Here is a 16,426-nt window from a genome sequence, read left to right on the forward strand (position 1 = left end):
GCTCCCTCCCGTTACCCTCCGCCTGCGGGGAGGGCGGGGAAGGCGGGAAGCGCGCGCTCGCGTGCTGCGTGCTCGCGTACGTCGCTGGGGTTCGGCTGCGTACGTCCCGCCGCTCGCCCGTTGCCGCCGCCGCCGCCGCCGTCGCCGCGCTCTCGCTTCGCCGGCCGCCGCCTAAGGGGGCTGGGGCTGGGGCCGGGCCAAGCCGCCGCCGCTGTTGCCGGGATGCCGCGGGTGTACATCGGCCGCCTGAGTTACCAGGCCCGAGAGCGCGATGTGGAGCGCTTCTTTAAGGGCTACGGGAAGATCCTGGAGGTGGATCTGAAGAACGGGTGAGGAGGGCAGAAGAGGGGTCGGCCGGGTGGGGACAGTGCCCCAGCGGTGGTGGGGAGGCCGCGGGGACGGGAGAGGGACGCCTGCCCGGCGCGGAGCTGCTACTGGCCTGCTCCGGCTCCGCCATAGTCGCGGCGCCTCGGGGGCGCGGGTAGGCCCTGGTTCCCACTGCGCCTGCGCGGGTGGGGGTGGTGGAGGGATAATGGGAGCGACGGTGAGGATCTGAGTGGGACGGGGAGAAGGAAAACCCGAGTGGGATTGGGGCTCCGGGCGGGAGGGTACGGCTCCAGGGCGCCGGGGAGGCCTGGGTTTTTCCTTCCCGGGCCCCGGCAGTGGGGTCTGGTTCGTCTCCGGTTAGAAACCGACCTTTCCCGCTCTCAGGGCTGCTGGAAATAAACAGGATTTCCTGCTCGCTTTTCACCTCTTGGCCAGTCTAATGGATCAGACAGTCACCACGCATCTTTCGCGAGGCCAGGAGCTCCGGAGGGAGGCCCTTTTTTGACGTGCATGTGTCACACTTTTTTTGGGCGGGAGACTCGGGTTTGAGTGAGTAGTCTAGTGACAGTTTCGAAAGTATCGTCTTGCCGCGCTGAAAGCCTTGACCGCTCCCCCCTACAAGGGTAATTTAAAGTCTTGATTTGTTATCTTTCAAACTCCGTAGAGAGTTTCCATACTATGGTTTCCGTTCTACGACTTGCCAAAAAATTGCTTTGTCGTTGTAGAATTGGTTAGAAGGTCGTGGCCTCCCTGGCTAGTATCTGCGGCAGCTAGTTAAGCAGACGGAGATTCACGGCTCGAAATTGCTAACTTACTGCCTCCCCGGGTTTGGTCTGTTACTTGTATTCCTGATCTACTTTGGCAAAGCAGGGCCATCCGCGCTACACGTTTCAGGGAAAAGAGATGAGTCCGGCTCGGAGAAGATACTCAACGGGGAAAACTATGAGAGCCAGGAAACGTTAGGTAGGACTTCAAACACATAGATCTAAAAATAAAAAGGAGTTGGGGGGGGACATTTTAGGGTACTAAACCTTGACTGTTAGAGGAACTCTTGGCTTATTTGAAAAAAAAAAATGAAAGACATTTGCAACAGGTCTGATAATGGTTACAGGTTACTCTCCATTGTAATACTAGCAACTAACACTTGAGAAGTTAGGAAAAATACCTCAGTTGTTACATTTGAGACAAATTGGTAGCTTCTATATACTCACATTGTTGGTTGGCTTTAAAAGTCATCTCAAAGAGATTGTTAGGAAGAATCACCTTCTTACTAAGGAAAATGTCTTCAATAAAAGTGTTTATTATGAGGCACATGGCTGACTCAGTCGGTGGAGCATGAAACTCTTGATATCCAGGTTGTAAGTTCAAGCCCCATGTTGGGCGTAGAGATTAGTTAAAAAAAAAAAAAAAAAACTTTTTCTTTTTTAAGTGTTTACTATGAATACCGATTTAGAGTAAAAGGTTTAGGAAATTACTCACTTCGTACAATAGAGCTTTTGGTTCTTAAGGAATTTACTAGATAAAGTGGGGTTTTGTTGCTTGATACACGTATGAAAGATGAAGTGGAAACTCCGTTTTCTTCAGAGGTCAACTAAGTTGACAGAGTAAATTTTGTCATCAGTTTTCTTATCTACAAGGGAAAGGAGCATTAGAGATAATTGTAAAGCATTTGGCTCATAGCTGTAAATGGTAGCTGTGATCAAATGGGTTTTGACTGTGATCATGAGGAGACAGTTTCAGTATTTGGTAACATGAAGCGTATTTGGTGAGGTCTGTTTTCTAAAGTTACTCAAGTGATAGCAGGAAATAATGTTGATGTTAATGGTAAAAAGGTTAATGGGACAAACATGTTAATAACCCACCAACGAGATGCCCGCTGCTTTGCTAAATGAATTGGAAAGAAAGAAAAACAGTTTCTGCTCTTGAGTAAATTAAGTGTTGACAGTTAGAACATGTCCACTCTGAGTTAAGAAATGCTTGCCCTCACTTTAAACTCAAGTAAAACTTGGAATGGTTTGTTGGAAGGGATTTGTTTGAAATGGGCTTTGAAGAATGAATTGAGTGGGGCTTGAAATAAAGTGTCTGGGAATAAAGTATGTCATAACCGGTGATGAGGAGGTGGTCCAGTAAGGAACACTTTTGAGAAAGAATGAGGAATCAGGCTTGGATTGAGTCTCACGAAGGATTTAGCTTGATTTGAACAACATGAACCAGAAGCATCGACTACAAGATTTTACACTGAGCATCCAAAAATCATTGATAGGAATTGAAAGGCCCTGGAGGGAATAATTGAGCAATCTGGAAAATGGAGAGAAATACAAAATACAAATTTTACAAATACAAAACCCTACATACCTGGGTCTCTTTGGGGGAACTATTTTCTTAGCAGATCTGCTGCTAAACCATGATATATGTGAAATCTGTGATTGAAACTGAAGGTTGAAATGAGGAATGGGAAGTCATTTCAGGGATTCGAAGGCAGGTGAGACAATTAAACTGGCACATGTGGCAGCATTCAGGAATCCCTGCCGAGGAAAGTGACTGCTGAGCAGAGGACCAATGGTGTAGATGGATTTAGAGCAAGAATTGACTGGACTAGATCGTAAAAGTGCGGAGGAGTCTGAAAGGAAGGAGGAGGTACAAAAGGGAAAGATGGTGTAATTTAGAAACGTGTAAGCCCATGGTTCTGGACGTAAGGGTAGTAGGTCTCCTTGAGAAGCATTTTTTACATACCTGACTTGTAATTATTAGTAATCAAACCTCTAAAGCAGATTTTGGAGGGATAGGATTTTGATGAATTTTTGAAGAGTTCACACTTGTGGAAGTGAAATGTATCAGTAGACAGTAGATACGTTCAGAATTAAATGGGCATAAAGGGGGCGCCTGGGTGGCTCAGTGGGTTAAGCCTCTGCCTTTGGCTCAGGTCATGATCTCAGGGTCCTGGGATCGAGTCCCGCATCGGGCTCTCTGCTCGGCAGGGAGCCTGCTTCCTCCTCTCTCTCTCTGCCTGCCTCTCTGCCTACTTGTAATTTCTCTCTGTCAAATAAATAAATAAAATCTTAAAAAAAAAAATTTAATAAAAAAAAAATAATAAAATAAATGGGCATAAAGTACTGGTGTAATTGGAAGTTCACCAAATGAGGAAGCAGATGAAGAAGGTGAAGGGAGATTTAGTGTCCAGGTGAGGATTTTATGGATCCTCTTGGGATTTCAAAAAATGTATATGCAGTAGTCCATTGCCTGCCGTTTTATTATTCCAGGGGACCTAATCTAGATTGCCTTTATTTCAGAGAATTCCTAAAAAGGTGGTTCATTTGGGACCACAACATGATGTAGATCTCCCAGGTCCCTATAGACCACTCTAGGTGGTAGGCGTAGGGTCTCCTACATTCATACCTGCCACACTAACTCCAGCAAGAGCCACTGTGGTACCAGGGGTCAAGGAAACAACAGCATTAGCAGTACCTGTCTGTAGCCTTCCAACTTTGGTAACTTTGCTTCCTTTGATTATTTGTGAATTATGTGGGCTTTCTTCTTTATTAATAAATCATGTGAAGTATAGAAGGTTTTTCATATGGTAGTTTCTCTTGCCACAAAATCTTTTGGTTACGGTTGTAGATCTTTATATCTTACTTTTTCCATATCTTAGTTAAGAAATTTAATTTATTGCTCCCTGGGATTATTTTACTTGCCTAGGAGCTAGACCCCAAATCTTATTGAGGGTTTTTGTTTCATTTTTAAGTTAACCAAAGACATGAATTAAAACTCGACAGAGAAACTTGGCTATATATTTCACCCTGTGCTTCATATTGCAGTGAAATTGTGAGTAGCCAGAATTCTCAGGGGGTATTCTTTTCTGTTTAATTGGATTTGCACTTCTTAAGTATAAGCAGGAAGTTTTTATTTCCACCATCCTCGAAAATCCCTTCAAGTAGAAGCTACTTTAATTTTTTTTTAATATGTTAAGACTTTTCAGTGAGTCAGAATTATTGGTTTTGTCCCTGATCACTGTAGAGCATTGTTAGATTTTTAGATACTGAGATGAAACCCCCAACCCCAGACCCTACACAGGGATTTTTCTCTGAGTTCTTGATGGGAGCTTGTTTTGTTTAGTTTCTTGTCTTTTCGTTTTAAAGGAGCAATAACGGGGGCACCTGTGTGGCTCAGTGGGTTAAAGCCTCTGCCTTCGGCTCAGGTCATGATCGCGGGTCCTGGGATCGAGCCCCACATCGGGCTCTCTGCTCATCAGGAAGCCTGCTTCCTCCTCTCTCTCTCTGCCTGCCTCTCTGCCTACTTGTGATCTCTGTCTGTCAAATAAATAAATAAATAAAATTTAAAAGAAAATAAAGGAGCAATAGCGGAAATATAATTAGTTTAATGTTCCAGGTTATTGGTTTCTGGTTAATTGAACTGTGGGAGATTATCTTCACCCACCACCAAATAGCAATAAATGCATTATCATTCTTATGATAATGGCACAACTAACGAGTGCCAGGAATGACAAAGAAAAGGCAAACACTCTCCCTTTAAAAAGACCCCACCACCTTTTTGTCTACAGGCAGTTCTGCTCTCAAAAATAATGGCATATTTGAACCCCTATGGTCCAGGTCTTTGAATCTTTCAGTTAAGTAAGGCATTTGGTTTTGGAGTATTTTATCTAAGAAGAGATTAAGACAGTTTTGTTTAAAGGAGCACTTGAACAACTTTGTTTATACATAGTTAGAATTAAAGACCCATTTTTAATTCCTGTAGTGTTTCAAAATAGTATGTATTTATTTCGATTGTAAAATTTTTACATATTATAAATTTTTTTTAAATACAGAGGACAAAAAATAATTATCCGAAAATAACACTGCATTTTGAGGCTTTTTTTCATACACCCATGCTCTTCTTAGGCCTCCCCATCTTACCTACCTGACAGCCTGACCTTCACCTTTGTCATGAAGTGTTTGTTCTCTGACAACTTGATTCTTAATGGGTTCGTTGTATTCCCACATATCAACAATTTTTTGGTTTGGGTGTTGTTTTTTTTTTAAGATTTTGTTTATTTATTTGACAGAGACACAGTAAGAGAAGGAACACAAGCAGGGGGAGAGGCAGGCAGAGGGAGAAGCAGGCTTCCCACTGAGCAGGGAGCCTCATGTGGTGCTCGATCCCAGGACCCAGGATCATGACCTGAGCCGAAGGCAGACACTTAACTGAGCCACCCAGGCACCCTTCAGCAGTTCCTTATTCTACATAACTAAAACCATGCTGCAAGACATTTAGATTGTCTTTGGTTTTTTGCTAATGTGTGTTTTTATGGCACTGTGGTAAATATCCTTTATGTAAATATTGGGGTGGATTCCTGGGTGGACTTTGGGAGTCAGAGTATATACACATCTTTAAGGCTTTTGCGACTCATTGGTTTGCATTACTCTAGACAGAGTATTTATATTTTCACCTGTTGTGTTTAAGAGTTCCTATTTTTCTGAACTCTCAACTAGCCTTCATTATAATTTTTTTAATACTATGATTTTTAACAAGAATGTTTAAAATTGTATATGAGGAAGTTATCGTGCAACCTTTAAGGCTTGTCCGTTTAGCCTACCAAGCATAACAGCTTCAAGAACTCTTTTTTATTAACATGTATTATTTGCCCCAGGTCTGTGAATCATCAGGCTTACACATTTCACAGCACTCACCATAGCACATACCCACCCCAGTGTCCATAACCCACCACCCTACCCCTATCCCCCCTCCCCCCAGTAGCCCTCAGCATGTTTCGTGAGATTAAGAATCTTTTATGGTTTGTCTCGCTCTTAAATTTCTCCTATCAGATCATATGATAATTGTCTTTCTCTGATTGACTTATTTCGCTCAGCATAATACCCTCTAGTTCCATCCATGTCTATGCAAATAAAAGATTTTGTTTCTTTTGGTGGCTGCATAGTATTCCATTGTGTGTGTGTGCGTGTGTGTATATATACACGTGCACGCACACACACCACATCTTTATCCATTTATCTGTTAAGAGCTTTTTTTTAAAAAGAACTTACTCACTGATTAGAAAATAAGTATAAAATCCTTTTAACATAAAGGTCTTTTTATTTAAAGATTTTATTTATTTATTTGTGATAGAGTGAGAGTGAGAGCACACATGAATGTGTGTGCACGAGCACAAGCAGGAGGAGGGGCAAAGGGAGAGAGAGAGAAGCAGACTCCCTGCTGACCCAGGACACACACACCCCCCCTCAGGCCATGCTTACTGGAACCCAGGACCCTGGGATCATGACCTGAGTCAGAAGCAGACCCTTAACCAACTGAGCCATCCTAACATAAGGTCTTATGTGCAATTTTATGTCCCACTTTTTCTGCCTCATTTATCTCGTATATTTTTTCTGTTACATAAAAATCTTAACATACATCATTTTAACACTTGCAGAAAATTTATTGTATGGCTGAATCATGATTTACCCAACCATTCCTCTTAAGTCATGTCTAAATTCTGCTTGTTAAAATAACGCTGTGATTGGTATCACATGCATAAAACGTTGTATTTTTATCATTCCTTAAGACAGTTTCTATGAAGTAAAATTCATGTGTCACAACAGGAAAGAATGTTTCCAAGGTTCTCAATGCATGTGATGCCAAACAACTTTCAGAAAAGCTGCGCGCCGGTTACTCTCGTACCAGCAGTGTACGGCGCGGGTCACTTCAAGTCCTTGATAATTTCGCAGGTGCAGGTGGTCTAATGTGTCTGAACCAAATACTTTTTCTTAAATGAGTAAGATATAATGAGAAATAGTGCTATGGATTTAGTAGCGTTCTTCATTAGTAGTATAACTGTTACAAATGTGACCAAGTTGGTTTTTGTACTGCAGTCTCTTTTTGAAGTGGGCCTGCATCTAAAATTTAAATGTTACTTTTCTTTTTCCTGAGACATGGGTAATTTTTAAGTTTCTGTCATTTTGAAAAATCAGTGCCAAGGCACAAAACCGTACTGTAATTTTGACCACATGTTGCTCGCATAAATTACCTGGCTTGAGACTTCCACTCTGTGGTTCTGGTTCCCCAGTCAGTTTGTGATAAGAAGAAACATTGTGGGGCACCTGGGTGGCTCAGTGGATTAAGCTGCCTTCTGCTCAGGTCATGATCTCAGGGTCCTGTTGGAGCCCCGCATCTGCCTCAGCATCCCTGCTGAGCAGAGAGCCTGCTTCCCCCTCTCTCTCTGCCTACTTGTGATCTCTCTCTCTCTCTCTCTGTCAAATAAATAAATAAAATCTTAAAAGAAAAGAAGAAACATTGTAATTATTCGGCCAAGTCATTTTAAACCCCTGTTCCTCAGTTTAATGTCTTGCTCCTCCCTTCCCTTTGAGGGAGCATATGAATAAAAGGGCCATGTGAAGTATTTGTCCCTTTTAAAAGGTAAGCATAGGATGTAGACTTGCTAAAATATGATACGGGTTCCCAGTATTTCTGGATGCGTCCAAGAAACTTAAACAGAAAATTGTTCCTTGAGCTTCCCTAAGAAAGATGCTCATAGTATGTGAGACAATATTATTGGGGGTGGTCTTTGTAAATTTGTAAGCTAACACTGAAATTTCAAAACTTTAAAAAACATTAGCAGCAGGCGCTTGGGTGGTTCAGTTGGTTAAGCAACTGCTTTCCGCTCGGGTCATGATCCTAGAGTCCCGGGATCTAGTCCCACATCAGGCTCCCTGCTCAGCAGGGAGTCTGCTTCTCCCACTGACCTCTCTCCTCTCTCTCTCTCTTTTTCAAATAAATAAATAAATTTAAAAAAAAAAAACATTAACAGCTTGCACTTGGGTGATTTATTTTTCAACTGTGTGCACCAGAGCACTTTACTAACAGGTGTTGTCTCTAGTTTGTACTGATTGGAAAACTGAGGAATTGGGGCAAGTAAGTGTCTGGCTCAAGGTTACAGAATGAGTTCTTGCCAGCTCTGGAAGCTGAAGCACTTTCTTATTCTCATGCCAGATACAGCAGGAGCAGTGGCAGTCACAGCCTATCTCATGCTCTTCCCTTCCATGCTTCAGTCCTGTTGAGAAGGACGAGAAGGTAGTTAGTAGGTTCCACAGCCTCTTCGGTCTCTGGTCCCAGCTACAGTCTTCAACAAGTTAAAAAGTTACTGCCACCAGTGAAACTGGTGGTAGTTTTTGTGACACTGGCCCTAGACAGAAACTCTAGTGAAACTCTTGGGCTGTTCTTTAAAGAGCTGTAAGGTGGTGTCAGCTCTGTCCTGGCTGCCTGGGGTAGGGACTGTGCAAGCAGATGCAGTTAAGTGATCCCTGTCGCGTTATTGCTAGGGCTGTCTGGTCTTGGAGTAACCTGAAGGCGAAGGATCAGGCTGTGCTCTGGATTTGCATGTCCGTATTTTGAGGAAATGCCCTACATGACCTTTCCTGCGTGTTGAGATGAAAGTCTGGAGGTCTTGGAACTGCAAATGATACCTGAAGAAGCACCCAAAGGACGCTTGTAATCCTTCTATCAAATCCCCCAGCCACGTCTTTAGGCCTGGATGCCGGAATCGGGGGCGTTCATAAACAGAGACCTCCAAGACCTAGAGAAAGTGGGGAGACTGAAGGAGGAAAGCGGGGGGGTCTGGATCCAGCCTTCAGGAATGGAAGAGGTGAGCAGGAGGCTCAGGCACGGGATCAGGAAACACAGACCAGAAGCACTGAGTTTGAGAAAAGTTATTTCGTGCGGATGACCGGAAGCTGTTGATCCATTAATGTTAAAAGAATTTGAAAATGTTAAAATACTAAATGAATTAAATGACCGATTTCAAGGGAAGGGTGTCCCCTAAGAAATAGCATAGGAAGTGGCATCTTTAACCAAAAAGGAAAAGAAACTGACGGCAACCTGGGGACCATGGAGTGGTTATAAGGGATATGGGAACAGCCAAGATGGTCCCAGAGGTATTACTTCTAAGAGGCTTTAACACCTGTTACCCACTCATAGTGCCATTTTAGAGGTAAGTATAAACTGGCTTTGTTTGTGGCTTTTGTGTGGAATCAAGTAGTACTGTCTGCTGAGTGTGAACTTCTGTTTCACTTGGGTGTGAGTAACAGATACCCTATTCCTATCTTACGTCCCTAGAGTGGTTTTTTTTTTTCCCTAAATTGGTAATATGATGTTCATCTCTTGAGGGTTTTTTTTTTTTAAATACATATATTTTTAAAATCTGATTGTCTTCATGAACTGTAGTGTGTCATCAGGGAATAGTTAACCCCTTTTCTTGTGGGATCTCTTCATTTACTCTTTGTGTTGATAAGTGTCAGAAAATGGAAAGGCACACAGGTGTGATTGTTTGTTTGCCCCTTACCCGCTTTGAAGAAAGCAGCCATGTTGAATTTAAAATGTAAATGAAACACATTTTTTGTGATGGAGGTTGTGGTGACTCACAAATTATTCAGGAGTTTGTTGCTTTCTGGGAGTAGTCCCATTTTATAGGGTGGAAATAAGGTAGTAGCCTAATGAAAGTGAAATCGCTTAGCACCTTAAGTTCATTTTGAAACAGTTTTGGATAATTGAAGGGAATTGGCAGATAGGCCCATAGAATGGTTACAAAGTAAGTCTTGAACTTGATACAGATTGCTCTCTATCTCCTATTCTGGAGGAATTTTGTTTTATTGCTCAATATTTAGGGCACTGATTATTTCTATTATATTTTCTTCACCCTGATATGTGAGCATTCCTTTAGAGATGGGCTGGCATTCCCTTAATGATGTTACCTTTCTCTGTTTTCCTAGACTGGTGCTAAAATTTTGATGAACTATAAAATTTGGTAATTTTGATAGGTTTGGTTCCACAAGTAACTTAGAGAATAAGTGTTCACAACTTACTGGTATCAGTACCTATCAGATGCAGAAATGGTATTTTTTACCATTTAGTATTTGTCCTAAGATGCTAATAGTCATGTGGGCATTTCTCTTCCACAGCACATAATTTGATAAAACTGATTTTCTGTGCTTCTAGAGCTTGCATTTCTCAAATTTCTCTTTGGACCACATCTTTCCATTACTGTATGGGAGGCAGTAGCACATGGTAGTGAGTGTTGACTTTGGGCTAGGAAGGACCCCAAGTGTTGGGTAACCTCGGCGAGTTCCTTTCCAGCTCTGAGTATTGGTGTCTCTATTGGTGAGCTCACAGTAAACCTCAGAGTTGTGCAAATTATTATAAAGGAATTTGAAGAAAGAGAGAATTCTGGTGGGCTGGAGTAGTTAATAGTAGTATGGAATTAAACAAAATTAAATCAGATCTTAGATGCCTATCATCTGCAAAATACTTTCCTGGTTGCTGCTGCTGTAATCCTGGTGTAGTTGGTAGTCTGTAAACCTTATAGTATTCTTTGATTTCTGGTCCATTTTTTTTTTCCATACCATTCATGCTTATATTTTTTGGTCCCAGTCACCATTCCTTAAAGAACTAATTAAATGCATTCTTAAATACATAATTTTGTCAATATCCATTCACATCTACCACCTCTAGGCCCAACTCTCTGTCATCTCTATGCTGGTCTAATTTTTGCTGAGCCTTAAAACCAAAGACAGATTCCAGGGGTTGTTGTGGGACCTCCAGAATGGGGATTGCACAGAATAATCTTATTTTTCCTCTATTCTTCTAGTCTGTTATGTTCTGAACCCACACATGTTTTCGGAAGGACCAGATGGCTGACACTGGCTAATGGGAACCAAAAGACAAGAGTGAAAGTAACCTGGTTGTCACATACCCCAAGACTAGAGGGGCCTCACCTTTGCCCCAAGGTCAATTTCTTTTTCTCTCTGGAGACTTTACCCCGTTTACCAAAAACTTGAATACAACCTGGCTTATCCGAAGTTAGATTATCAAGTCAAGCAGCAACATTTGTTAAATGAAAAGGGTTGTACTCAGGACTGTGGGAGAGAAGCATCTGCCTTTACAAAGGCAGTGTAACCTGGTAGTTTAGAACTTGAGTCTGGAGTCAGGTGGATCTCGGTTCAGATCCAGCCATAACCACCTATGAGCTCCTTGGCAATGAACAGTAGCTTAGGCTCTCCAAGCCTCAGTCTTCTCATTTGTGAAATGGGAATAATCATAATAATAGTACATTCTTCACATACAGTACGAGGAATGAATGGAATATTACAGATAAATTATTTACTGCGTGCCAGTAAGTCTTTGTTATTAAAGAGCACATAATCAGATGAGAGGATCAGCACACAGAAAAAAGAGCAAGGCCTTGAAAGGCCATAGAAACATTGTCAGGTAAAACATAAAGTGGAATAGAAGTGCCAGAGCTGAAGAAGGTGCTCAGATAATTAGGCGAGTGTGTGAGACTTCGTAAGAGAGAATTCTCAGCTCTGTGGAAGAAGATTATTTGCTTCACCTTGTGTACTCAAGGCACTCAGGTTTGGAGAACGATCAAAACAAAGCTGTTTAGGAGTCATTATAGACCTCTGAGCAAAAGAATGATTTAGGAGCTGGCTTTTCCTGCTACACCCAAAGAGACAAGTTGACTAAGTAAGAATAGCCATATCCTGGAATTACGTAAACTGATCAGACAGGAAGAAGACGGCTGGCCTTGGGGGCCCCCGCAGATGAGAGACCGAGGGCCGGGCGGCAGGCTGAGCAGGCAGCTGTAGAGGAGTCATCAGGGTAATTCCGAGTGCTGGGAGGAGATTAGTGGTCAGGGGCTCCAGGAGAGAGAAATCATGAGGTAGGTTTTCTTCTTTGAAGGTGGGGAAAGATCAAGTGCAGACTGAGCTGTGGCCAGCGCTTACAGACCAGGAATCCACACTAGCTCTAATCAGAGAGCTCTTGGTGTGCGGGAACTGCCAGTTTGCCGACGTGAAAAGAGCCCCAGACTGGGTACTGGTGAGCCCTGAAGTCGCACCCCAGCTCTGCCACTCAGTGAGCACGGGTAAGTCATCCACCTTCTCCGGGCGGCCTTGATGGCCATCCCTCCTCTGAGGCTAAAGAAAGGGAGGCCAGAATGCCCAGAGCAGCCTCCTTCCTGTCTCAGGATAGGAAAGGATCTCAGGAACCCACTTCATGTGGTAGGAGCTCCTAGTCGTGGGTCATAAACAACCCTCTGTGACCGGAAAAGTCAAACTACAACCGTAATCAGTGACCCAGAGCAGTGAATGTGACGCTGGGTAATTCTGCTTTGAGGGCCTGACCACTGCTTCCCTGGAATGTGGCAGACCTCTGGAATTGGGCAGTGAGTGTTCTCACTGGCAGGTTTTCTCTGAGTTGGCCTCACCTGAGCAGTAGAGAAAGGTGCAGAAGGGTATTTCTGCACTTCAAGCACGTTGTGCAGACAGTGAGGATTACTGCTGTTATGACTATCCTGTCAATATGTCCTAACTCTTTTCACCTCATAGGACCAAGTTGACGGAAGCGTAGGACCAACACTGAGTACTTTCGAAAGAAAGCTGTTTGATTCCTGTTCACCTAATGCCATTTCTTTCAGGGTAGATTTAAGGGCTCTGCCCTTAAAGAACAGTGCTATTGACCCTAGTTTGAGGGTTCAAGCCACCCCATGGGTTAACTTCAACAGATGAAAATTTTTCCTTGGCTACAGCAACATCCCTAATCCTGACCAGCCATGGAGAGGTTCGGTTCTTACAAGGAAAATGAGTGAATGTGGGAATGGCTCACCACATTGGGAAAACAAAACTCACATCCTGCTGATGGTTGGCTGAGGACTGTCATGTCCACATACAAAGAAAAGCATGTGGCACAGTTGTAGGACAAAGGTGAGCAGAGATCTACTGTGGAAAGGGGCACATTTTTCTTATAGAGAGAACCACCAAGGCATGCCCCTCGGTAAGCAGTGTTGGTGGGTGATGGCAGGCACACGCATGGAGGCTTGCTTTCCCTTGCTCCTCATGTCCACTCTCCCTGGGTTAGCCAGCTCTGAGCACCCCCTTCGTCCTGCCCTGCCCTGTTAGCTTGGTCAGCATACCTCCAGAGCAGGTCCTGCTCCTCAGTTTTCAGAAGGGACTTTTCTCCAGCCTCCCGCTTCAGTGACGATGTCTGGGAGACAGAGGCGACCCTCGGTCCTTCTGAAAGTGGTGGGGTAGGTGGCACATTCTCTTCAGTGGCCCGTGCAGGGTGGTATTTGGGACCATGGCTAGAGAGGATTAGGATCAGGGAAAGCTCCTCCAGCAACAGCACAGGCTCAGATGATAATTCTTGGGTGAAAAAGTGTGATTAACGTTTCTAAAAACGGAAGTCTTAGGGTAGTTCTAAAACCATGTCCTTCCCAGTTCCAGCATTTCCGAGTTCTGAGAGCCCGAGCAGTAGGGATGCTGTTGACCGGGGCCACCAGAGCTGGCCATGGCGGGCACCTGCACTGAAGTCTGGAGCAGCCCACACAACTCCGCGTGGCTTTGTTCCTGCTCTCCACAAGCCTGGCCATACTTGATAAGAATCACGGTCCCCGCTTTTTTAGGGAGAAAATGACAGGCACTCTTCCTTCCATTTGTTTTGTTTTTTAGATAAATCTGTCAGGATAGAATGTGACCCAGAGGAAGAAGAGTTAGGGAAAAGGCAATAGCAGAGGAGTGGCAAAGAAAGAAGTTTCTCTTCTAATTGCAAACTGGTGTGCATTTAGTGGCCATGCTTTTTGTTCTGTCACATAGGCATTTGTGGGGCGGGGCGGGGAGGGGGTGAAAGACATGACATCTGGGAGGAAAGCAGGAAGAGGCACATGGGAAGGTTTTTGTTTTATTTTTACCAAGCCCTGCCGTGGAGGGATTTTTAAACTTGGCTTAGATTCATTCTCCTGAATTCCTTCTTCTTTATTCTTACACTGGAATTACTGAAAGATGGTGGGTTTTCATGGTAGAAGAGGAGGGGTGTCTGCAGCTGGAAAGAAAGCTGTTGGGTTGTGTTCGTGAGGCTTACTCATGGTCCCACCAGAGACGTGTGCACAACTGGTCCACACGTGCCGACACGTACAGTGTGCATGAATGCCTGTGTGTACAAAGGTTCAAAAGGAGAGTATTTGGGGGGAGATTAGTTTCATGTTGTTTGCTATAAAGCACAAAGTGATGTTAAGATCAATGTAGAAAGATCCTCTAATATTAGTTACCAGGGAGGGCTTTATTTTCTTGAAGGCACTAAGTTTAATACAGAGACAGTTTTAAAATACTAAAATTGGGACCCATGCAGTAGTTTTTAAGGGTACCTGAGATGATTAAAAATTAAATTTATCCCTGTCTGCCACTGTTACTCCTTTGATGCTACCAGATTAGTTGAAATTCTTATTTCAACATTTACCTATCATACGACATTAGGAGAACCTTAGGCTTGTGTAGTATAGCTCCTTTTATTTCACAGATAAACTGAGACCCAGGAAAACAAGATGACTTAAATCTGCTTGTCAGAGTTGATTGATAGCACAACTAGGACTAGAACCCAGGCCAGTTCTGGCTGCTCCAGTATGAGTAGTTATCAGTTTGCCTTCTGGAGTCCTGCCCTGGGTTTTGAAGGCCAGCTCTGCTGTTTTATCAGGCAAGTTACTTAACGCTGTGTGTCTGTTTCCTCATCTGTAAAATGGGGATAGAGGTATCTGGCTCGTGGGTATTTGAATGTAGGGTAACATTTTCTAGTATATGGAGCTTACTTCATAAATGTTAAGTAAGGCTTTATTTTACTCTGTAGTCTTTCTGCCTTATTTGGAGGACCCATTCACTGCCTAGTGAATGAAACAAAGTCATTCTTTCAGTAAAGCTGATGGGAATAAACAGTAACGTGGTAGAGGCAACCACACTGGTCTGGTCTTTGCTCTCAGAACAGGTGTCCCTATCTGGTGTGGTTTGTGATGCAAGAGGATATTTGGTTTAATCTTCCAGACCCACCGAGTACCGAGTATGCCCATGGCCAAGAGAAGTGACAGTCACATGCCTGATTAAATCCTTGGGCTGGACTTTGACATAAAATCTTCCCAAATAGGGGGGCTTGGCTGGCTCGGTTAAGCATGCCACTCTTGATCTCACGGTCATGAGTTCAAGCTCCACATTGGGCACAGAGTGTACTAAAAAATAATGACAGTAATACAGTGAAATTTCCCAAATAGATTCTGTGGCTTTTCACAGAATGGCCAGATTTTTTTTCTGTAAAGCAAAATAAATTTTATCTCAGGGTAGCTATTTTAATAAGTGACTCAGATATCCCACACGTGTCTACTAAGTGACCCACTTAGAAGTCAGTATGAGAATTTACTTATTAGAAATGTCAGAAGTAACTATTAAGGAAAGACTGACTGACAAGGGCTATTTTCCTCTAATAACACAAATTGGTCCCTACAGCTCAGGGAAGAATATTATTGGCAGGGTATGCCTTGCTTCAGCCCCAGCTGCAGAGAAAGATTGGTCTGTTTGAGCCTTAGTTGGTTTTGGTTTTGGTTTTTAGATAATCGTGTCTCCATTTAACAGATTGTCATTACTTTCCCTCCAAGGTCAGAACAGGTTCTGCATGTAAGCCTTAGAAGCGAGTGAGCACGCACAGAGGGGTCTGAGTCTGGGAGATTTACCACGTAGGGCTGACAGAAGCATCACCCGTTAGTGCCAGAAGCTGGCCTTTCTAGTTCAGACGATTGGCAGAGCTTCGGGGTCTTGCCTTCTCTGACCCTCGAATAGTTGTAAACCCTGGTTATTTTGAAGAAAACCGTTTGGGTATGCCTGTGATTTGTTACTCTTTGGGAGTCCGTATTGCCCTTCAGACACCTCATTAGATGAGTTCGGGGCAACAAGTGGTGCTGGGCCAGCATGCCGCCCTTAGAGGGGCACCGGGGCATTTCATACGCCCGGGGCGAGTGTTTTCTCACATTACTCTTTACTTGGCATCAGGCTCTTACCCATAGGATGCCAGGAGCGCTGATGCTGTGGGCAAAGCAGACCTGTGACCAGTTGACAAGTAAACTAAGGAAGGTACTTTTGGGGGCAGGGGAGTGTTTTATGATCTGTCAAGAAAGAAATGCTCTTTTATTTAACTTGGTCTCTAAAAATGGTAGTACAGCTTTCCTGCTATCCCATTCTACTTAGGAAAGGAAAAGGCAGTTGCAATATATTATCAGTGATAGATTCTCACTGACTGTAAAACACTT

At 43.5% G+C, this 16,426-nt stretch overlaps 1 protein-coding gene across 1 annotated transcript in view; it reads left to right on the forward strand.

Annotated features, from left to right (window-relative positions):
- SRSF4 (serine and arginine rich splicing factor 4) overlaps nt 1–16,426 on the forward strand; it is a 28,557-nt gene continuing 12,131 nt past the window's right edge. Inside the window, exon 1 of the mRNA XM_046002819.1 lies at nt 1–329. Within this exon, the coding sequence (XP_045858775.1) occupies nt 223–329 (107 nt within the window). The 5' untranslated portion in view covers nt 1–222. The remainder of the gene's footprint in view (nt 330–16,426) is intronic.

The sequence above is a fragment of the Meles meles genome, chromosome 1, assembly GCF_922984935.1.
Source record: "Meles meles chromosome 1, mMelMel3.1 paternal haplotype, whole genome shotgun sequence".
Taxonomy (NCBI): Eukaryota; Metazoa; Chordata; class Mammalia; order Carnivora; family Mustelidae; genus Meles; species Meles meles.